The sequence below is a fragment of the Oryctolagus cuniculus genome, chromosome 6 (assembly GCF_051225735.1).
Source record: "Oryctolagus cuniculus isolate XC-2025 breed Fujian yellow rabbit chromosome 6, ASM5122573v1, whole genome shotgun sequence".
In the NCBI taxonomy this organism is placed as follows: Eukaryota; Metazoa; Chordata; class Mammalia; order Lagomorpha; family Leporidae; genus Oryctolagus; species Oryctolagus cuniculus.
This window is the reverse complement of record NC_142872.1, coordinates 146,817,578-146,841,210: the sequence shown is the minus strand read 5'-3', so window position 1 is coordinate 146,841,210 and position 23,633 is coordinate 146,817,578. Positions and strand designations below refer to the sequence as shown.

The 23,633-nt window shown below is 42.4% G+C and overlaps 1 protein-coding gene across 1 annotated transcript in view; it reads left to right on the top strand.

Moving 5' to 3' along the window:
• Positions 1 to 23,633, top strand: part of SNTB1 (syntrophin beta 1) — a 291,356-nt gene that overhangs the window by 161,774 nt on the left and 105,949 nt on the right. Inside the window, exon 4 of the mRNA XM_002710756.6 lies at positions 18,621 to 18,828. Within this exon, the coding sequence (XP_002710802.2) occupies positions 18,621 to 18,828 (208 nt within the window). The remainder of the gene's footprint in view (positions 1 to 18,620; positions 18,829 to 23,633) is intronic.

Genomic DNA, 23,633 nt, shown 5'->3' with positions numbered 1-23,633 from the left:
TTGATAAGCAGCCCTCACACAGATTGCCCAAGGGTACAGTGCTGGATATAAAGTTTAATCACCCCACTCACACATCTGGAGGGAGCAGATGTTTGGAATGGTGATAGGCAGAGACAGATGTCCCAACCCTGGCAAGAAACAGAGGACACAGCATCATCTCCCTTCTCTATACCTCTGATCCCACTCCCCATACACCTCCATGCACAGAATAGGAAGCTTTGAGTAAATTTCCATCATTGGTAATAATTTTCCTGTTCTACTTTACACGCATTTTTCTTTTGAAAAAAAAGAAAAAACCCTAATGAGCTCAAAATAAAACAAATCTAACCCCGTAGCTTTGCTGCTTCACATAGAATTCTATTCCCTTCCCAACTTGTCTGGCACTTTGCCATTTACTATATGAGAAAGATTGAATTTCATGTAGCGTGACCTTCTTAAAACTTGGAATGAACATTTGCATTATTCTGATTTTTGCCCTCTCTTATAACCAACACAGAATTGCATGACAATTTAAAACTTGTCTAGATAGTTCACATATAGATTTTTTAAAAATAGCAATTTTGTGGGTAGCTGATTTATTTGTTTGTGCTTGTTTAAATCCTTCAGGTAATGAAAATGATTATTGCTATCTACAAAAGAGGTGAAAGTGTCTTTGAGCAAAAGCTTCCACAGAGAAAATAATTATGATGCTGTCATTTTCATAAAGCCCTTGACAGTGAAATATTACAGAGTACTACAGTGAGTGTTTGAAATATCGAGTTACTGGCCCCAGTGCAGGACCAGCCTTCTAGAAAATCATAAAGAAGGTTACATTTGCCGTTGGCACGCCATGAGATTTCTACCCCTTCCTCATTTCTGAAGTTGGATAAGCTTGGTTATTAATAAATTCAGATTCTATTAGTATCTGGAAGTGCAATGTTGGATAAGTCACTTCTCTCCAAATGTCTATCTTCCACCTGTGAAATTAGTGGTTGGGTTAAATGACATGTAAATTCCCCCTTGATGGTCAGTTCTGTCTTTGGTCACTCAGTCATTCACACTTCTAACTAGGATAACGTGGTTCCTGACTTTACCCTGTATCTGATTCTTCCATTTGAACTAAAAATTTTCTAGGGTCATTTTCACTTCCAGAACCCAGATATTCTGGGTCTCTTCATGTGACTGACCCTGTGCAAATCCCATCCAGCTCATGCCTTCTCTTTACCACTCTGCTGGGGCCTCTGCTCTGTAGCAGCTGCTGATAATCCTTGACTGCTGATAAACCGATAACTTAATGTGCTGCCCTCCACAGGTTGTACCTCTTTGTTTATATAGGAGCTCTAGAGATACAATGTTTTGCCCTAATAACCTCCCCTTTTCTTCTCTTCCCTCCTCAAGGAAGATATAGGAGAAAACAAAACTGAATGGGTAAGTGATAGTTTGATGAACCAATATACTGTTTCTACATGTAAACAGCTGCCAACTTCACATAGTTGATTATTGTTAAAGAAACTTATTAATAATGCAGTAAAACACTCTGTGATCCTAAAACAGGTACAAATTATTCTCTCACATAAGGAATTTCTTATGATGTTTGAAAATTTAAAGTTTGAGCTTGTCTAGAACATAATTTCAGTGATTTTAGGGACAATATCTGTGTTTACTTTTCCCTCTAGCCATGTGCCTAATGCTGTATCTGATAGGGTCCTAGATACTCAGTAAAATAAATGATAAGTTAATGAGTGAGAAGACATTGTCCTCACAATTCTGTAACTGAGCCAGACAGATAAATCTTAGTATTGCAAATGAAATTCTGACATAAGAGTTATGTAATATCCATCACTGTTCCACTTAGATGTCAACATTTTGGATTGATAATCTTTGGTTCTTTGGTATTTTAATTCTCTGTCATCTTGTTTTTTCTTTTTATTTACATAATTTTTTTTATTTGACAGAGCTATAGACAGTGAGAGAGACAGAGAGAGAGGTCTTCCTTCCATTGGTTCACCCCCCAAATGGCCGTCAAGGCCAGAGCTACTCTGATCCGAAGTCAGGTGCTTCCTCCTGGTCTCCCATGCGGGTACAGGGGCCATCCTCCACTGCCCTCCCAGGCCACAGCAGAGAGCTGGACTAGAAGAGAAGCACCTGGGACTAGAACCCGGCACCCATATGGGATGCTGGTGCCGCAGGCAGAGGATTAGCCAAGTGGCCACAGCGCCAGCCCCAATTCCCTGTCATCTTTTATCTTGCTATGCACATTTGTAAGATTGCATACTTCTAAATCTAATTAAGTAAGACTCAAGAGCTCAAATTGGTTATTTTAGCCCCCAAAATATTTGCAAATGGTAAACCATCTGGTAAACAATGTAATATTAAATAAACATTTCTGAATTGACCACTACTGCACATTATCTGTGAAAACTCTCCTCCTCATGGAATATTGAAACATGTTTGATTTTATTTAATATATCAGATGAGTTACTTTAGAACTGAAGTACTTTGTGCTGTAGAGTAATTCTTCAAGAGTAAAAGGGTTAACTTAAAATAGGGGAAAAACAAAATTGTAGGGGCTGTCATTGTGGTGCAGTGGATTAAACTACTACCTGAGGTACCAGCATCTTATATGGGCACCAATTTTAGTCCATGCCGCTCTACTTCTGATCCAGCTCCCTGCTAACGTGCCAGAGAAACCTACAGAATATGGCCCATTTATTTGGGCCCCTGCCACCCACATGGAGACCAAGATGATACTCTTGACTTCAGCCTGGCCCAGTCCTGGCCCTTGGTGCCATTTGGGGAGTGAACCAGCAGCAGATAGAAGGTTTCTCTGTATGTCTGTGTCTGTCTCTCTCTGTCTCTAACCCTGCCTTTTAAATAAATAAATCTTAAAAAACAAAATTGTGGCCAGCACTACGGCTCACTTGGCTAATCCTCTGCCTGCGGCGCCGGCATCCTGGGTTCTAGTCCCGGTTGGGGCACCGGATTCTGTCCTGGTTGCTCCTCTTCCAGTCCAGCTCTCTGCTGTGGCCTGGGAAGGCAGTGGAGGATAGTCCAAGTGCTTGGACCCTGCACCCGCATGGGAGACCAGGAGGAAGTACCTGCCTCCTGACTTCAGATCAGCGCAGCGCCTGCAGTAGTAGCCATTTCGGGGGTGAACCAACGGAAGGAAGACCTTTCTCTCTGTCTCTCTCTCTCACTGTCTAACTCTGCCTGTCAAAAAAAAAAAAAAAAAAACAGAATTGTAAAGAGGGTATACATACACACACACACATATAAATCTCTTAAGGTATTTATAGCTGATGAGACACGAGCTCTTCAAAAAGTTCCTTGAAAAGAGAGTTAAGAAAATAGAGTTAAAAGATAAGTTTATTTTAGTACAAAAAATTTAAGTCCATGCATAGTTTCTTTTTATAATAAACATTTTCCATGAAATTCTTGAAAACTTCTCATAGATTATGAAAGGATAAACCATGAACCATTATCAAATAACTGAAAGCCAGGACTGTAGGTAAGATGGAGTGGGTGCACCTAGGAGAGATAGAAGTGACCTATTTCTAGAGAGCTCTAAGTCAAAACTCTCTCCAGAAATGTTAAACAGCCATCACTAGTGCTGCCAGTCCCCGCTTCTGTGCCCATGGTGTACATAATAAATGCCTGACACTTTTCTTCATTAAGCCTAGAAGAAGATCTCAGACTCTTTCTTAAGACATTGTTTTCCATTTATTCAGACTTGGCCTAGAAAATGAAACTTATATCATCCATCCTAGATAAGTGATTGTGCCAGCTCCACTGAGAAAATTTGGTAACATAAAGTTTACCCGGATCTTCAGAAATGGAGACACTGTCAAGATAACAGTGATAGAATATGCAGATTAAATGCTGAAAAATAGAACAGGAGGCATCCATGATGAGGCATTGGCAACCTGGGTTATAGAGAGGATGCTCATGCCATTGAAGCAACATAGCCATAAAATCAGCAGATTATTGGGGACTAGCTGTTACCAGTTTGGGAGATAACAAGGCATCTAAATGAAGATTGAGCTATTTAACATTTTTACTCTATATCCTTTTGTCTTAGTGAATTGCACTGTCAATTAGTTGTCTAAGCCAAGTACTTTGCAAAATCTTCATGTTCCCTCTTCTGCACCTCTCATAGTTAATCCATCATTAAGTTCCGTCAGCTTCATTTTCTATATGTTTTCCTAATCCACGTACGAGAGTACTCCAAAAAGTTTGTGGAAAATGGAATTCAAAGATATGTTTACTTGGTGCAAGAAAAGTTTAAATGTATGTATAGTTTTTTCATAATACTTCCCATGAGGTTTCCCAAGGACCTTTGTACCTTTTATCATCTACACCACTAGTGATTGCATGGGGCATACTTAAATTACAAAGTTGTTTCTTGGGGTTGGTATTGTGGTGCAGCAGGTTAAGCTGCGACAGCAACACTGGCATCCCATATGGGCACCTGTTAGAGTACTTGCTGCTATATTCTGACCCAGATTTCTGCTAATGTGCCTAGGAAAGCAGCAGCAGATGTCTCAAGTGCTTGGGCCCCTGCACCAATGTGGGAGACCTGAGTGGAGTTCCTAGCTTTTCTGAGCCAGCCTCAACCACTGCAGCCATTTGGAGAGTGAACCAGCAGATGAAAGATTCCTCTCTCCCCTTGTCCCCCTTCCCACACTCCCCCTCCACCTCCCCCGTTTTCAAGTAAGTCTTTTTTAAAAGTTATTTCTTATCTGAAATTAAAATTTAACTGGCTATCACATTTTTGCTTGCTAGGTCTGGCAACCATAACCAAAGATAATCTAATTCAACAAAAGAAAAAAAAGGAAAAAACAGGCTCCCAGACTCCAAATGCAATGCTCTAAATTAACCTGTGGGAGAGATTATTAGTACAAAGGACCCATATTCTAGTGCCAAATGTACATTTATTTGACCTGCATAGCACTTTGTATATTTAAATGACTTTTTAAATCTGTTGAGCAAGGTCAAGCCACAGAATATTTGGTGAGTACTGATGAAATATATAGTGGAAAAACACAGTTTTTTCCCAAGTTTTGACATAAGCTGACTCCTCTTCTAAAACTTTGATAACCGTATCATTCCCACAAGAAATTGCAAAGTTCTGAGATTCTTCACGTATTTTGTCAATTTGTGTGTTGCTGAAAAACTGAAATCTAGCCAATATGAGAGATACTGTCAGGCTCCCTCAGACCTTAACGGAATCCTTCATCATGCATGACCTGTTTTTGAAATGAGATTTTGTGAAATACAGAACACCTCTTCTGGCTTCTTTCCATTAGCAGCTCACTGTGGGCACATTCTTTAGATGGTCTCATTAGCCCCCGTCATGACAACCTGCTTTCTATTTCTACATTCCCAGCTGGGGACTGTAGTTCAAGGCAATAGAATCAACTTTAGTTAAAGATAGTAAGGTGCTCACCTGTTTCCCAAAGACTTCAGAGAGTCGGGCTAAGAACACCCCACAACACCCAACCAGGTTGTGAGTGCTGCACTAGGGAAAACACCACTGTTGCCACCCCACTTAACCATCTTAATAGTTTACACAACTGCCTTGCATTGCACTGGCCAAGCTCTGCTGCTGTGGCTGCCACTAAGAGCTGGGTGCCCCCATCTGCCAAGAGATAGATCCATGCATATCTGTCGCCTTGTATTGCCTACTTCAGAACTGCTATGTTTTCAAATACATTTATTTATTTGAGACCTGGAGAAGAGAGAAGGAGTTCCCAATCCCACATTTGCTGATTCACTTCTAAAGGCCTGCAACAGCTGGGGCTGGGCCAGACCAAAACTAGGAGCTGAGAACTCAATCCAAGTCTCCCACATGGGTTGCCAGTATCCAAGTACTTGAGCCATCACCTGCTACCAACCAGGGTGTGCATTAGCAGGAAGTTAGGAGCCAGAGCCAGATATGGAACCCAGGTACCCTGATGTGGTCCATGGTGTCTTAACCAGTGTGCCAAACGTGGCTCTGTGCCCAAGCAGCAAGGAAGGTTAGGAAATTGAATTCATGCTTCTACCTTTGGTAAGCTCAGCTTGCAGTTTGGAAAACCTCCCAAATAGAAAGGATATTCAAAAGGTAACAGCAACCAACATGAAATAAGCTCCATGTCCATTGAGGTTGTCGCTCCCCGTCTTCGTGGAGGAACGACACAGGACCCTGCGCTGTTCTTTTGTCTGCTCGGCCCTCCCCGGGTTTGCTGCTGGTTCTTCCCGGGTTGGCTACCGTCCCTTCCACCTCCGTGGAAGGGCGGTTCCCCCTGCCACTTTCCCCACTTCCGCGGGGGAGCGGCACACTGCCGGCCGGCTCTCTCGGGGGCTGCTCAGGTGTTCCTTCAAATAGATGTTCCTGGTGCATGTTGTCTCTCTCCTCCTTTATAGACCTCTTCCACCAATCCCAACTCTGCTACCCACACGCCGAGTACGCTGCTCTCCTCCAATCAGGAGCGGGATCAGTTCCTGCAGGTTACTGGTTGAACTGGAGGCAGCTGCGTAAAAGTTGTTACTCCCTTCTCAGCGCCATATTGTGGGAGAGCAGATGCATAGAATAAGTCTTAATTCCAGTAACAGTCTAGTCCGAGTTGATCCCCACAGAGGTAAGATACATCTTGCAAACATTCTCCTAAATGGACCATACCCATTTAGACACAGGCTGTGGAATCAGGTGAATGTAAGATCCAATTCGAGTTTGGCCTATTCCTGACCAGAAGAGGCTTGGAAACCTAGCTCTTCCAGCTAGCCATCTTCTCATCCATGAAGTTAGACACAGTAATACCATTCACTCCCTAGGATGACCGTGAGGATAAAATGAAAAAGTGAACAAGCTTGGAGGTAGAGTTTCTATCCCCTTGGACAAGTACTCCCCCTCATCATGAATGTTGTTGCATCCCATCTTCTCACTTTCTTTTAAGTCTTTTAGCTACAACCCATTTTAGGATTTAAAAAATTTTATTCTTTACTGTTACCTTGCACACATAAGAGTACTCTCCTAGTAAATTGTTTCACTAATGACATCATTGCAGAAGGCTTGCAACATTCCTTTTGTAAAACATATTTTTCTTTCTGACTTCATTTTAAAAATTAGAAAATATAGAAAAGCAGAAAAATGAAAAAGTCCTCAAAATCCCACCATGTAAAGGAAACCGTTAACAGCGTGCTATGTGCTTGTTTGCTAGGACGTGCTTTTATTAACCTTGCAATCACAAATCTGAGGAGCTCAGGGCAACCCTGGTGTCCACGAGGTGTGAACTGCTCTTGACTTCCATGGTTGCTGTAGGCCAGCAGGATCCGCCCACTGGACAGGCTTCATCCTGTTCTCTCCAGCTTCACCTTGGAAGGGGAAAGGTCTCTTGAAGTCTTTGTTGCTAGGTTGCAAGTTTTGTTTACTTTACTAATTTTAAGAGGCCTCAAATTTTATATGTTAGCCTCATGTTTCTAAACAGGGGAAGTAAAGAATGTTGGGAAATCTTTGGCTCAGTGGAAGCCTTTGAGAGAGCAAGAGGGGAAGAAAATTACTCTTTTATTGTCAGGTTTGCCAAATGATCTCTGAAAAGCTGTGATATCATTCATTGCTGTGCCAAGCTGAATCGAAAGTGCGCATCTTGGCAGCCATCTAGAGTGAGCATATAATTCCTTAGGGTGGGTATAGGATTTTATCAGAAATAGTTCCATAGGCAGTATTTACATAACTGTGTTGGAGTGTGAGAATAAACACAGCTGTGGCATTGCCCTAAATATTTCTATTCAGCAGGGAATTAAAAGAGAACTTTATCGCTGAACTACAGATAAACACAATTCATCAAGCAGTGGTCAGTTCAACTGGGGAACAAAATAGGAGTTATAAAAGATTGGCTTGCTGAAAATAGCTCCAATCAGCCACTCTGACTTTATTGCTCCTTTGCTCCCTCCCTCCATCTTTCCTAGTTCCAGAAATGTAGGACTCATCCATTCTCAAGGAAGTTGTCTAGATTTCCTTTACCCTAAGAAGGAAGTCAGAGCAATCTCAGCTTCTGAGTGGGGCCCACTCTGGGTCTGCCTGCTTCTGTGTGCTTTGCACCTGTCCATCTTTTTCTTTTGGGGCTCTAGTGCTGAGTGTTTGGTGGGAGAAGGTTCAAATTCCAATGTGTATTGAAAGGAACACATGCAAGCCACAGTTCTACATGGTCTGATTCTTATGAGTTTCTTTGGATGTCTCTGTGTTTTCAACATTAATGCCTTCCTGGTTCAACTATGCATGGGAAGATACTTACATGATATATCAGTTTCTGGGATTTCCATAACAAAATACAACAAACTAGACTGCTTGAAATTCATTCTTTCTTAGTTTTGGAAACAGAATCAGAAATTGATATCTTGGCAGGTTAGTTGCTTCTGAATGTTTGCCTCTCCTAGCTCACTGTGATTCTTGAAATACTTGATCTTCCTTGTCTTGTGGCTACATCACTCCCACCTTTGCCTGCATCTTCACATTGAGGTCTTGTCTCTGTATTTTCTGTCTCTTACAATGACATTCTCATTTATTTAAGACCCAATGGAATCCAGCAAGTGGATGACTGAGATATTAAGGTATCTCATCTCAATTTTTATGTTAATTACATATGCAAAGATCCCATTCTGAGATCTGTGTTCTGGCACAGCTGGTGCAGCCCAACCACTGCCTGCCATGCTGGTATACCACATGGGCACTGGTTCAAATCCTGGCTGCTCCATTCTGATCCAGCTCCCTGCTAATGTGCCTGGTATAGCCATCAGAGATGGCCCAAGTACTTGGGCCCCTACTACCTATATGGGAGACCTGGATGGAGTCCAGGCTCCTGGCTTCACCATGGCCCAGCTGTGGCTGTTGCAGCCATTTGGGGAGTGAACCAATAGATGAAAGATTGATATTCCCTCCCTCCCTCCCTCCCTTGTCCCCCCTCCCCCCCATGAGAGACCCTATTCCAAATCGCACTTGGAGCTTTCACATGGAGCAGAATTTTGGAGGGATACTATTCAACCTGCTATACATTAGCATTTTGTAAACAGGGCCCATGTGCTGCACGTGCCTCTACAGTACCCCATGCATGCCAGGCACCTCGTAAGTGTTCTGAAATTCTCTTAAATTGGCTGTTATCAAATATCACAAAAATGGAAAGAAAAAAATCACAACATGATTCTAACTCCATTTTGCAGTCCAAAAGGTTAACTGGGATTTTAGCTCAGTATGCATGCCTTGTCTCTTTACTAACAGTGTAGATAAGAGAAAGCTGACTTGTACATGGTGTGTGGATTTCTCCAGATAACACAAAAGTGTGATGTTTGCTAGTATGGTTCCTTTTTCCAGTTACTGAGTCAACAAAGAGTCAAAATGCTGAAAACATAGATGGCAACTGCTAACATCAGCATTTGAGGTCACAAAGAACTTTTCAATATCATATTTGTGACTGAAGTAACTCTGTGAAGCTTATTATTATCCCCTTTATTGTCATCATCAGCACTTTATTGTCACTTTATTGTCATCACTGTCACCACCACTTCTGTCTTACAGTGGATGAGGAAACTCATAGAAATCGAGTGACTTACTTGTGACCAATGTTGGAGTTAGGACTTGTAAGTTGTTTTTAACAATAGCCCAACTCAACTGGCTTCCACAAAAAGCAGAACATATAAGCTGAGTTCGAGGATATTCATAATGTCAGATGCAGCTGGATCTAGTCTCAGGTCTCAGCTCTTCTTTCCTATATGTTAGTTTTATTTGCTGGCATACCCTCCCCACTTAATGGCAAAATGGCCACTACAGATCCATGAATATATCTGACTCCTTAGTGTATATGATGAAAAACATTTCCTTTATCAATTACTCCAGCAGAAATCCTAGACTTGGATCTCCTTGCATAAATTGGTTCGTATCTGCAAACCTCAAACCATCCAGTCTCAGACCATATAGAATGAGAGTAAGGAAAAAGCCTGTTACCAAAGGGGAAATGGGGACAGTACGCAGAACAACAGATGTCCATGAGGAAGCATAGTTTATAAATGACAGAATTTAGATTTGCATGAGGTTGTTTTTTTTTTTTTTAAGATTTATTTATTTGAAAGAGTTACACAGAGAGAGAAGGAGAGGCAGAGAGAGAGAGGTCTTTCATCTGCTGGTTCACTCCCCAGGTGGCCAAAATTGGCGGAGCTGTGCCAATATGAAGCCAAGAGCCAGGAGCTTCTTCTGGGTCTCCCACGCAGGTGCAGGGGCCCAAGGACTTGGGCCATTTTCTACTGCTTTCCCAGGCCATAGCAGAGAGCTGGATCAGAAGTGGAGCAGCCGGGACTTGAACCGATGCTTACGTGGGATGCTGGCACTGCAGGCAGCAGCTTTCCCCATTACACCAAGGCGCTGGCCCCAGTACTAGGTTGTTTTAATCATTAGCCCAATCCTGCTGCTCCACGTTCTCCTTTTCCTCTTCTATTCAGATATGTTGAATGCACAATGCATGCATGTGAAACCAAATACAGAAGATGCAGTTACACCATAAAAGTCTAACTTCTAATCTTATTCTGTTGCCATTTAATTTCCCTGCCAATTGTACCCACCTCTGCCCCTCTCCAGGGATAGTCTCCACATTTGTAAGCATTTAGCTCAATCATTTCTGCCTCAATGATAGAATACTGTTCTCATGGTTCAGGCCTGTGCTCTCTGCTTTCCATTGCATCACAAACTTTTGACTCTCTGACCTGAATGACTTTAACCATCCGGGCCCAGTAGCAATTTAACACATTTCGTAGTTATTTTTCAACCCTGAGGTTTTCATATTTTCTTTTTCTTCCTCTCTTCTCTTTCCTCCTCTCACCCTATTTCACTTCCTCATTGTCACCTTCTATGTGTTTAAATATTGATCAGGTTAACTATTATGTTTTAAAACTGTCTTTTAAAAATAATGTGCAGCATTAAATATTTGTCTCTACAAAATGGTTCTTCTTGGGTTTGCTGTCAGCAAAAAACAGAACGAATAAATCATTTCCCCTCTTTTTTCACTGCTCATTGTTACAGGTTAGCTCAGGCCATGGGAAAACAAAGGAACTTCAATAGATGGCTATAGCTCTCACATAGTCTATGGCCACAATTCATGTTAACTTGTACTCATGAATATAAGTTTCATATAACTCTTTTGGGTAGAAAAGAAAGAGGTAGATGGCATATAAGGTGAGGTATTATCAGGTTTGCTCAGATCTTTGAGTATCACATGAAAGACTCATCTCTCTCAAAAGCAATTTTCCCCATTTCAAGATGTTAGAGATAGTCCTTGTATAACTTTTGAAATGCTTATTTAGAAAGAATGGCAGATAGAGAGCAAGACAGAGACAGAGACAGAGAGAGAGAGATCTTCCATCTGCTGGTTCACTCCCCAAATGCCCACAGTGGCCAGAGCATGGTTAGGCTGAAGCCAGAGGATTGGAGCTCCATGCAGGTCTCCTAGATGAGTGTCAGGAGCCCAGATGCTTGAGCCATCATCAGCTGCCTCCCCGGATGATGCATCATCAGGGAGCTAGATTGGAAGCAGAATGTTTTGAACTTGAATTGGCATTCTGATGGGTGATGCCATCCTCCCAAGTGGTGGCTTAACCCACTGTGCCATAATGCTCACCCCTGAATAATGGTGTTTTTTTTTTTTTTTTTGACAGGCAGAGTGGACAGTGAGAGAGAGAGACAGAGAGAAAGGTCTTCCTTGACCGTTGGTTCACCCTCCAATGGCCGCTGCAGCCGGCGCACCGCGCCTATCCGAAGGCAGGAGCCAGGTGCTTCTCCTGGTCTCCCATGGGGTGCAGGGCCCAAGCACTTGGGCCATCCTCCACTGCACTCCCTGGCCACAGCAGAGAGCTGGCCTGGAAGAGGGGCAACTGGGACAGAATCCGACGCCCCAACCGGGACTATAACCCGGTGTGCCGGCACCGCAAGGCAGAGGATTAGCCTACTGAGCCACGGCACTGGCTGAATAATATTTTAATATTTCCCAGTACTTGCATTGTCTTTCAAGTCCAGATACTCTAGAAAGGAGTTGAACCAAAGACTTCCCTGAAGACCTAGTTGGTCAACTGTAATTTTATTATGTACAAAACTAGGAAGATTAGTCATTGCAAGCTAGAAATATTTAGCAAGATGAGCTTGGCACTGCAACATCTCATGCTCATGTTTTTCTCACAGAATATTTCCAAGAATCTTGAGAGGCAAGTTTATTGAACCATTTCATGGATAAGGAGATTGAGACTCAGGAGAGAGGCAATTTGCCTAAGAGGTCACAGCCAACAACTCTTGGAGCCAATCTGAAGTGCAAATCTATAGCATGCATGCTTTACATTAGAACACAGGCTGCTGAGAGACCCACGACTTGATCATCCCTGGAACAGAATTTTTTTCTCTTCATACACTGGAATGTGTGTTGTATTCCATCACATTTTGGTAAAGTGAGATGAGAAGTCAAATTAGACCAAAGAATGTGCATTTAGGTTTGTGCTAGGTAGTTGAGATATAATTCTATATAAAGGAAGAATTTTTAAAAATTGTAGAAAACTTAAAAGTTTATTTTGGTGCAAAAAAATGAGGTAACTGCATAGTTTTCCACAATATGGATTTCACATGACCTTTTTTTATTTGAAAGGCAGACAGGGAGAGAGAGACAGAAATGGGTCTCCCATCTGCTGGTTCATTCTCCAGATGCCTGTGACAGCCAGGGTTTCGCAAGGCAGAAGCCAGGATCCAGGAACTCCATCTGGTTTCCCACATGGGTTGCAGGGACTCAATTACTTGAGCCATCACCTGCTGTCTCCCAGGGTGCATAAGAACAGCAAGAAGCTGAAATCAGGAGTGGAGCTGAGAAGCCAACTCAGATACTGCAAAATGGGATGCAAGCAACACAAGCAGCACGTTAAATGCTAGGCCAAATACTTGTTCCCCGTCTGTGTGTGTGTGTGTGTGTATAATCACCTCATGAATTCATCTAAAATCTTGAGTTGTCACCTAGAGGTTTTTGGGCTTCAGGACACCAGGTACTCATTGTTTGCTTTAGGTAGAATAGTTCATTGGTATAAAAAGAAGATAATTGTGCCTCATTTTCTTCTCCTCTGGATTTTGTTGGATTAAGGGAGTGGGCTACATGTTGATTGCTGTATTCTTTCTCTTATTTATTGCACAAATAATTGAGACATGTTCTATGCCATACCCTTGCCAGACCAGGCAACAGCCCTTGACCCACTGTAATTTTGGAATATTTCAAGCTATTCCCTGATGCTGTAAATAACAGGCTCTTTCTCATCTCCTCTTGTCATTGACTCCTGTTTTAAGTTCACTGTATACTCTGTAGAAAGAATAGTCTACTTCCTTCACCCAAATCCATAAGCTTGTAATAAACTTCTGGTTCACCACTCTAAAATCTGTCACCCAACACTTAGAAACAGGCTGTTTCCCAAATCTTGCTTTATCCAAAGCCTGTCTGTAGAGAGGGAAAAGGGATGAAAATATCATTCTATTCTTGGCATTGTATCTATAAACCAAGTGGAATATATGTTACAAATAAAAAATTAAAAAATTCTTTTAAAAAACATCTCTGAAATAGTTTCAGGATATATTTATGGGGACTGGTACTGTGGCACAGTAGGCTAAGCCTTAGCCTGCAGTACAACATCCCATATGGGCACTGGTTTGTGTCCCGGCTCTTCCTCTTCTGATCCAGCTCTCTGTTTATGGCCTGGGAAAGGAGTAGAAGATGGCCTAAGTGCTTGGGCTTCTGCACCCAGGTGGCAGATCTGGAAGACCTTCCTGGCCCCTGGCTTTGGCCTGACTCAGCTCCAGCTGTTGTAGCCATCTGGGAAGTGAACCAGTGGATGAAAAACCTTTCTGTCTCTCCCTCTCTCTGTAACTCTGTCTCTCAAATAAATGAACAAAATCTTTAAAAAAAATATAAGAATTCATAGGTATGTCTTTTTTTATTCTCCCTTGTATCCTATTGGGGCTCAATTCTGCTTTTGAATGTGCACTGGACTTAGTGCCTCAATTCTAACAAAAAGAATAAGCCAAAAATCATGGTATCTGACTTTAGATCCCATGTCATAAAAGCATATAGCAGTTCTTCCATTTTCTTTGGAGGAAACCAGCTCCATGTCTAGAGAGGCCCAAGTTGCAAGGAAATGAGACCGCCAACCTACAGTCCTGAAAGGTAGTTGTCTTAGAAATGGATCTTCTGTGACAATCAACCCTTCAGATGTCTACAACCCAATTGGTATCCTGACTGCATGCTTACATGATCTCCTGAGACAGAACCACCCCACTAAGCACTCCCGAATTCAATCCTTACACAACTGTGCATTTCTAAGCCGCTAGTTGGGAGAACTTGTTACTGAGAAGCACGCTACACACCCTCCAAGAGCCCTCTGTTGTGCTGCCCTTCTGTTGACAGCCACTGATGGGAGCAGATCTTCAGGGAGCTTGACCTTGGACTCAGAGAGGTCTTCTGTTGTCCTCAGTCTACATAATTTGTGCAACATTTAAGGCATGTGCATATATACATACACACATGCATACCAGGCTTCTACCCTGGAGATTCTTAATTTGTGGGGGATGTGGTCCAAGCATCTATATTTAACAGAATGATATCTAAAAACCTATTTGAGCATTTCTGAACACTCATTGAGTTGAAAACCTTGCTGCTTTTATTGGCTATAAAAGGCCACTGGCTTTTCTCCTCTATCGTCTGGGCTAATTCTTAGAAGACTGGCTAGGGAGAGATCAATTTACCATGAAGCACGTCCATCTCAGTCTCTGTGGAAGCTTGGCAAACTACCAGGCTCAGTGATTTTTCTTAGCACCCTACAGAGCAGCCCTGTTTGAACTTGGATTGCATCGGATTTGCCCAGTTGGTGACTGGTGGGCCCCACTCCTGGAATTCCTAACTAAGTGAGTTCAGGATGGGAACCCATAATGAACTTTTTTAGTAAGCGTTCAGGTGGCACTGCTGCTGGTGTGGCTACACTTTGAGAACCCCTGCTATGCAGGATAGGACCTGGTATTTAAACTTTGTCTCAGAAGTAGTCCAACACCCCCCTGCCCTTTTACTTTCAGGCGACAACAATGAAAACAACAAAAGCTCATCTGTTTTTCTGAGACAAAAGTAATGACCAATGATGAAAATTCTATGTTGCTTAGAGAATAGTAACTGCAAAGGGACGACAGGGGGCACTTCTGGTATGCGTGTAATGTTCTATTCCTTGAACTGAGTCTTGGTTATGTGAACAATGTCCTTTGCAAAAGTGCTGTCAAGCTGTATACCTACAATTTGTGTAATTCTCTATGTTATGCTTTCAATGTTTACTCAAAATTTAATAATAAATGCTGTCAAAACCTGGGCTTCCACATCACTAGCTAGCACCTCTGTGTGCAGGTCTGCTTTCTCTGAAGGGCAGGCTGGCAACTCAACAGCAGGAATATTCTTTGTGTTCTCCTGGCATCCTTTATGTGTGTGTGATACCTGGGGAGTGACTGCTTCGCAGGCTGTCTTTTCTTGAAAAACAAGTCTGCGTCTTCAAAAGAAATTATTGTAAATGAAATACCTGCAAGTTTTAAATTCCCAGAATAATATATCTTGATAGAATAATTTAAAAAGCAAGCTGAGCTCTCCTTAATGCTTTCTGAGTATCATAGTTTAGTTCCTCTTGCAATTTTAATGAAGGGGAAGAACTTTGAAAGGGGAAGAATACTCACGCATGAAACTTTTTTTCTTTGGCTGAGGATACCTGTCACCTACAGCTTCCCGTTTCATCACATAAGACCTGGAGAGGCTGAACAAGGAGACTTATTTTGTAAATTGCTTAAGAAGAATGTTAAATATTTCTAAAACACCTTCAAAGACATTCCACTTTCCAAATCAGACCTTTTCTACAATTTCAGTTTGCGGGTAGAAAGGTTTACTCTCCAGGTTGGTTTCAGATGTTAGTGAGGCCAGGTTGCATTGAGAATTCTGACTTGCAGATTGGTTATTTTGAAAATCAGAAGCAAAGTATGACACTATTGAGCATATTTGTTTATGATATATAGTGGACCTCAGACCCTGCAGGAGCAAGTATTGCCTTCCTATCAGATGTGGCCAATCTGAGGGAGGGACACTATAACACAGTAGTGTACTTCACAGGTCTTTGAGCCTAACGTGTTTGCATTTCCATAACACCAGCTGTGTGGCCTGATGTACATGCCATCATTCTCTCTCCCTCCCTCAACACACATTTTTTTAAGTGGGGTTAATAATACCAGTCATAGGGCTTTAAGAATTTCATATATAATAATATAAAAGGATTTAAAACTTTGCATGACACAAAGTACATTCTCAATGGTAGTAAAATTGTTAAGGGATAAAAGGAAATTAATAAATAATTTTAGGGGCTGGCGCTGTGCATAGTAGGCTAGGCCTCTGCCTGCAGCGCCAGCATCCCATATGGGCACCGGTTCGTGTCCTGGCTGCTGCTTCTCTGATCCAGCTCTCTGCTTGTGACCTGGGAAAGCAGTGGAAGATGGCCCAAGTGCTTGGGCCTCTGCACCCCACATGGGAGACAATGAGGAAGCTCGTGCTTTCAGATCAGCTCAGCTCTGGATTTTGCAACCATCTGGGGAGTAAACCAGTGGATGGAAGACCTTTCTCTCTCTCTCCCTCTTTCTGACTGTGACTCTACCTCTCAAATAAATAAAAAAATCTTAAAAATTTTTTTTCAGTTTGGAATCTCCCAAACTTTATCTTTCTACAGCAAATATGAATGAATAAATTATATTTATTTACATGTATATATAAATGAATAAATACTTTTTTCCTTCTTGTAATGAAAAACATCTATATAAAGACTATAGAGATGGAAAACAGGTTCGTGGTTGCCCAGGAGTTTGGGATGGTGTTGGGGAAGAGGGGAGAAGCATGAGTATAAAGAGGCAGATGAAAGGAGTACTTTGTGATGATAGAAGAATTCTGCATTTTTTAAAGGTTTATTCATTTGGAAGGCAGAGTTACAGAGAGGGAAAGAAATGGGAGGGGGGGATGGAGGAGAGCAGGCTTGAGTCCTGGCTGCTCCACTTCTCATCCAGCTCCCTGCTAATGCACCTAGGAAAGCAGACTATCAACTTTCTCATTTTGCTATTGTACTGTAGTCTGTAAAATATAACCTTTGGGGAGGACTAGGTGAAGGGCATACCAGTCTTCTTTGTACTTTTTGTGCAATTGCATATTAACCTATAATTACTTCAGAAAAATTTAAAAGCAGAAAATATCCATGAAGCATTTCTTCCTTTTATCAAAGCTATGGTATGAATTATGGGTTTTCTGTGTCTCCAGTGATGCAATTTGAATTCTGGCATAACTTTGGTGTTTCACTTGAAATATAATATTGTTAATGTGTCTCCCTCCCTTGTGTTACCCTTTTCTAGGCCAATTCAGTCCTTTACTGTAGAAGTCCAGGGGTTAAGTGGTAGTTAAATGTACCATGGACAAGGTTCCTGAAGAATGGAAAATTTAGTCATCTTTGATTCTAAAATAGTCTCAATTGATTAACACTGAGCAGTAGGCTGAAACACATAGTTAGATATTTCAGTCTACTGCCTGCCAGCAAGGATGTGAGTATATTATTCAAATCCTCTGTGGATTAAGGAACAAAGCAAATTAGTATCAGCTCATAGTGTAGGAGTCTTGATATGATCCTAATAATCCAATCAACTGAATAACAAGAAAACCAGACATCCTTAATTCAGGGTGATTTCCTGGTTGCACAGCTGTGTTTCAGAATGTAGTTCAATGTCTGGACACTCAATAAATGTTAATGAGTAAGTGAATGAATGAATGGTGGAACCATTGAAGAAAACCATGAGAAGCTGACATACAAGAGAAAATAATTAGTCCATTTTTGTGACCTAGGTCATGACAGAGCAAGGTCTATGAGAGAAACATTTTTTTAACTTTTATTTAATGAATATAAATTTCCAAAGTACAGCTTATGGATTACAATGGCTTCCCCCCCCCCCATAACTTCCCTCCCACCCACAACCCTCTCCTCTCCCACTCAATCTCCCCTTCCATTCACATCAAGATTCATTTTCGATTCTCTTTATATACAGAAGATCAGTTTAGCATACATTAAGTAAAGATTTCAACAGTTTGCACCCACATAGAAACACAAAGTGAAAAATACTGTTTGAATACTAGTTATAGCATTAAATCACAATGTACAGCACATTAAGGACAGAGATCCTACATGAGGAGTAAGTGCACAGTGACTCCTGTTGTTGACTTAACAAATTGACACTCTTGTTTATGGCATCAGTAATCTCCCTAGGCTCTTGTCATGAGTCGTCAAGGCTATGGAAGCCTTTTGATTTCACCAACTCTGATCATATGTAGACAAGGTCGTAGTCAAAGTGGAAGTTCTCTCCTCCTCCCTTCAGAGAAAGGTACCTCCTTCTTTGATGACCTGTTCTTTTCACTGGGATCTCACTCACGGAGATCTTTCATGTAGGGTTTTTTTGGTTTTGTTTTGTTTTATTTTTTCTGCCAGAGTGTTTTGGCTTTCCATGCCTGTAATACTTATGAGAGAAACTTCTAAGTCTTCTGTCTTCATTTTTTTAGGCAACTTGAAATCCACTCTCCAGATACTAAGCACACAGTGATCCTAAGGAGCAAGGACACAGCCACTGCCCAGGCTTGGTTCAGTGCTATCCATTCCAACGTTAGTGACCTGCAGAGCCGAGTGATGGCAGAGGTCAGAGAGCAGCTGGGGAAAGCGGGCATTGCTGGGAGCCGAGAGATCAGACATCTTGGCTGGCTTGCAGAAAAGGTAAGGAAAACATCATTCTCTATAATCGTCATCTTCCTCTCAGCTTCTACCAGCACTGAAGTGCTCTCATGCATCTCAACGGTCTGTGTGTCTCTATATTACGTTTGTGAGACTGTTTCTTAATAAGCTTTGATGTCCCCTGCATACAATTGTATGTGGCAATTTGCAGGTGGTTTCTCAGTGTTGAGGGGATGAATGAGTGAATTGATGAATACTTTGAGTTTCATGTCTGTGTGTGAAGGGCAGGGAAAATAAACTCACAACAGGCAGAGTTGAACTTGTTGCTAAAAGGTGTGGGTTTTCATTAGACTGTTCATTAATAACCCAGATATTTTAATGATGATTGAGTTCTACATTTAAGAATAACAACAATGATGTTAACAGCAGGAGTTCCTTGAACAACTACCATGTGCTGACTCTCTTTGCCTATAATCTTAAAACTTTTTGTACTCTTAACCCAGCAGGTTCTAAATGTCATCATTAATGAGCACCCACTTTTCTGAGGTTCAGCACTAGTCAAGGGGGAGTAAAAATACATAAGATTTAGCTTCTGTCTCAGGAAGGACAGCAGCTGTGGAAAAGACCATGTCCCATTAACACTGTCAATCTGATTTCTTTCTCAATGTTCCATGATATGGTTAAGATCATAAAACTCATTTTGTGGCCATTTCTTGGGGACTTTTCCCTTCTCTTCATTTTAAATGATTGAGCCTTTGCCATTGTCCTGGCACCTGATTGCTTTCCCTTGAACCTGACCTTGAGTGTGCAGAAACATTGGGCTTTTGAGACAGTTTGACCTCCCAGTGACTCCCATTCTATCTGGTACTAAGTAGGAATAACGATCATTGCCATAACAGCTTTCCTGCCAAGGAGCCCTGTCATCTAGGTAGGCCCAATGTAACAGCACTTGAAAATAATACTAACATGGCATTCAGCTGTTTTCCACCATTGTTCTTTGTTTGCACCAGTTCACACAAGAGTCTCAGCCACAAAGTTCAACACAAAATGGGTTTGGTTTAGTACTGCCCCATTTTTCGCAGATTTTAAAACACTAAAGGGGCCGGCGCCGCGGCCCACTAGGCTAATCCTCCGCCTGCAGCGCCGGCACACCAGGTTCTAGTCCCGGTCGGGGCACGGGATTCTGTCCCGGTTGCCCCTCTTCCAGGCCAGCTCTCTGCTATGGCCAGGGAGTGCAGTGGAGGATGGCCCAAGTGCTTGGGCCCTGCACCCCATGGGAGACCAGGATAAGTACCTGGCTCCTGCCATCGGATCAGTGCAGCGCGCCGGCCATGGCGGCCACTGGAGTGTGAACCAACGGTCAAGGAAGACCTTTCTCTCTGTCTCTCTCTCTCTCACTGTCCACTCTGCCTGTCAAACACACACACACACACACACACACACACTAAAGGGACACTGCAGGTGGTGGGAGCTAGAATGTCATAAGAATCAAATCATAGGGGCCGGCACCATGGCACAGTAGATTAATCCTCTGCCTGTGGCACCGGTATCCCCTCTGGGCGCCATTTCTCATCCCAGCTGCCCCGCTTCCAATCCAGCTCTCTGCTATGGCCTGGGAAAGCAACAGAAGATGACCCAAGTGCTTGGGCCCCTGCACCCACGTGGGAGACCCTGAAGAAGCTTCTGGCTCCTGGCTTCGGATCGGCCCAGCTCTGGCCGTTGCAGCATCTGGGGAGTGAACCAACAGAAGAAAGACCTTTCTGTCACTCCCTTTCACTGTCTGTAACTCTACCTCTCAAATAAATAAAATCTTTAAAAAAAAAAAAAAAAGAATCAAACGATAGGCCCCTTTCATGAATTCTCTTATGTGTTAGGCATCTCGGTGAAAAAAACACCATAAGTCTGGTTGATTGATATAATCTTTAGAAGTAGCAGTATCTCCCCTTATATTCTCTCCAAGCCCTATTTGAGACATTTCAGTTGCAAATGACAAACCACTCAACACAGCTGGAGCAAAAAATGCTTGTAGGGTTCCTTGTTACTGCAGTGTTCAAGGATAAGCTTCAGGCTTGGTGGGATTATAATGAGCCCGCCTCTTCATCCCTTTATTGCCCTGTCCATTTTGTCAGTTCACTTCCAGGCAAGCCCTCTCTACTTTATCTAATGGTCCCAGACACGTGTTTTTCCTTGAACCTGGTTGTCTCTGTGAATAGAGGCCTTTTTGTTTCAAATGTTCCAGAAGAGGTCTGAGATTAAGTTTAATTGGACCGACTGGGATCAGTTGTTCAGTCCTATTTGCGGCTGGGGTCAGCCTCATTCAAGTCATGAGAGATGAGTGAGGAGGGATCTCTACAGGACAATTGAGGTGTTGTGTGAGGAATAAAGTGAATAGATACTGGAGACGCAAAACCAACAGATATTGGCTAAAAACAGGCAAGGGGAGGAGTTGCTTGTGGTGAGGAGTGTCCTCACCTGGTTAAGGTCCTCGGTGTTCTTGGAGATGGACCATAGATTTCACTTCCTGGCAGAAGATGGATGGAATACTCAACAGAAATACTTGGAGAGGATCTTTTCAGATGTATTTTATTTGAAAGAATAACAGAAAGGGGAAGAGACAGAGTGATCTTGCATCCACTGGTTCACTGCCCAAACAACCACGATGGCCAGGGCTCAGCCCAGCTAAAATCAGGAGCCAGGAACTCCATCTGGGTCTTCCACATGAGTGACATGGGCTGAAGTATTGAGCCATCTTCTGCTGCTTTCCCAGGTGCATTAGCAAAGAGTTGGATTGAAAGCAGTTCAGCTGGGACTTAAACCAGCTCTGCAATATGGGATGCCCGTGTTGCAAGTGGTGGCTGAACCCGCTGTGCTGCAACACTGACCCCATAGAGGGGATTTAATATATGGATAGTTATTGAGAAGTGGCCAAGGTAAGGGAAACCAGTAATAGATGTAGAAGCTCTCCAAGGCTAACTGCAGTGAGAGGCCACTCCCATCCCTGCACCTGAGAGGGGAAAGGGAAAGAGCTGTTCCCTGAAACCACCAAAACTTGCAACAGCAAAAAAGCCCACCTACTACTATGAGCTGTGGTCTTTGAGAAACACAGCCCCACAACCCCTGCTCAGTGATTTCTGGCTGGTGTCTTTCATTACCTGAAGCTGAGTGGAGGGAAGCCACATTAATGCAAATGATTAAAGAGACATAGCGTAAGAAAGCGCAGAGACTACAGTTGCAGAGGCCAAAGGAGGCTTCCCAGGACACATGTCCCCGCACCTGATGACCAGCTGAGGTGATCTCAACTGTTGAAGGTATTTTTTCACATCTTTTCAAATGCAAATTATGTATAAAGACATTGCTATTTGAATAACTGAAAAGATTTTGTGTCATTTTTAGTGATATTGGAATTTTTTCCAAAGGTCTACATTTTGTCATTTATAAATTATTTTATGACTTTTCTCAACCCCGATTACTAGGCATTCCCATGTTAGCAGCAATAAAGATGTATAAGCCGGCGCAGTGACTCAATAGGCTAATCCTCTGCCTTGCGGCACCGGCACACCGGGTTTTAGTCCGGGTCGGGGCGCCAGATTCTGTCCCGGTTGCCCCTCTTCCAGGCCAGCTCTCTGCTGTGGCCAGGGAGTGCAGTGGAGGATGGCCCAAGTGCTTGGGCCCTGCACCCAATGGGAGACCAGGAGAAGCACTTGGCTTCTGCCTTCAGATCAGCGCAATGCGCTGGCCACAGCGCACCAGCCGTGGCGGCCATTGGAGGGTGAACCAGCGGCAAGGAAAGACCTTTCTCTCTGTCTATCTCTCTCACTGTCCACTCTGCCTGTCAAAAAAAATGTATAAAAACTTCTTATGTTTTTATAATCTTATAATTAAAATAATTATGAATATCCTAAATATATTTTGTGTATTCAAAAAGGCATTAGCAACTTATCATGGACAATTGTGGTTTTTTTAACTTTTATTTAATGAATATAAATTTCCAAAGTATGGCTTATGGATTACAATGGCTTCCCCCCCATAACGTCCCTCCCACCCGCAACCCTCCCCTTTCCCACTCCCTCTCCCCTTCCATTCACATCAAGATTCATTTTCGATTCTCTTTACATACAGAAGATCAGTTTAGCATACATTAAGTAAAGATTTCAACAGTTTGCTCCCACACAGAAACATAAAGTGAAAAATAATAGATGATTTTTTAAATGATGATGAAATCAGATCAGACCTATTGTCATGTTTAATCCCAGTGAGAGTCAAGTTGGGAATTGATAATTTCTTTTTTTTTTTTACAGAAGTTCAGTTTAGTATACATTAAGTAAAGATTTCAACAGTTTGCACCCCCATAGAAACACAAAGTGAAATATACTGTTTGAGTACTCATTATAGCATCAAATCTCAGTGTACAGCACATTAAGGACAGAGATCCTACATGAGGAGTAAGTGCACAGTGACTCCTGTTGTTGACTTTACAAATTGACACTCCTGTTTATGGCATCAGTAATTTCCCTATGCTCCAGTCATGAGTTTCCAAGGCTATGGAAGCCTTTTGAGTTCTCCAACTCTTATCTTGTTTAGACAAGGTCATAGTCAAAGTGGAGGTTCTCTCCTCCCTTCAGAGAAAGGTACCTCCTCCTTTGAAGACCTGTTCTTTCCACTGGGATCTCACTCACAGAGATCCCTCATTTAGGTTTTGTTTTTTGTTTTTTGTTTTGTTTGTTTGTTTGTTTGTTTTTATATGCCAGAGTGTCTTGGCTTTCCATGCCTGAAATACTCTCATGGGCTTTTCAGCCAGATTGGAATGCCTTTAGGGCTGATTCTGAGGCCAGAGTGCTGTTTAGGCC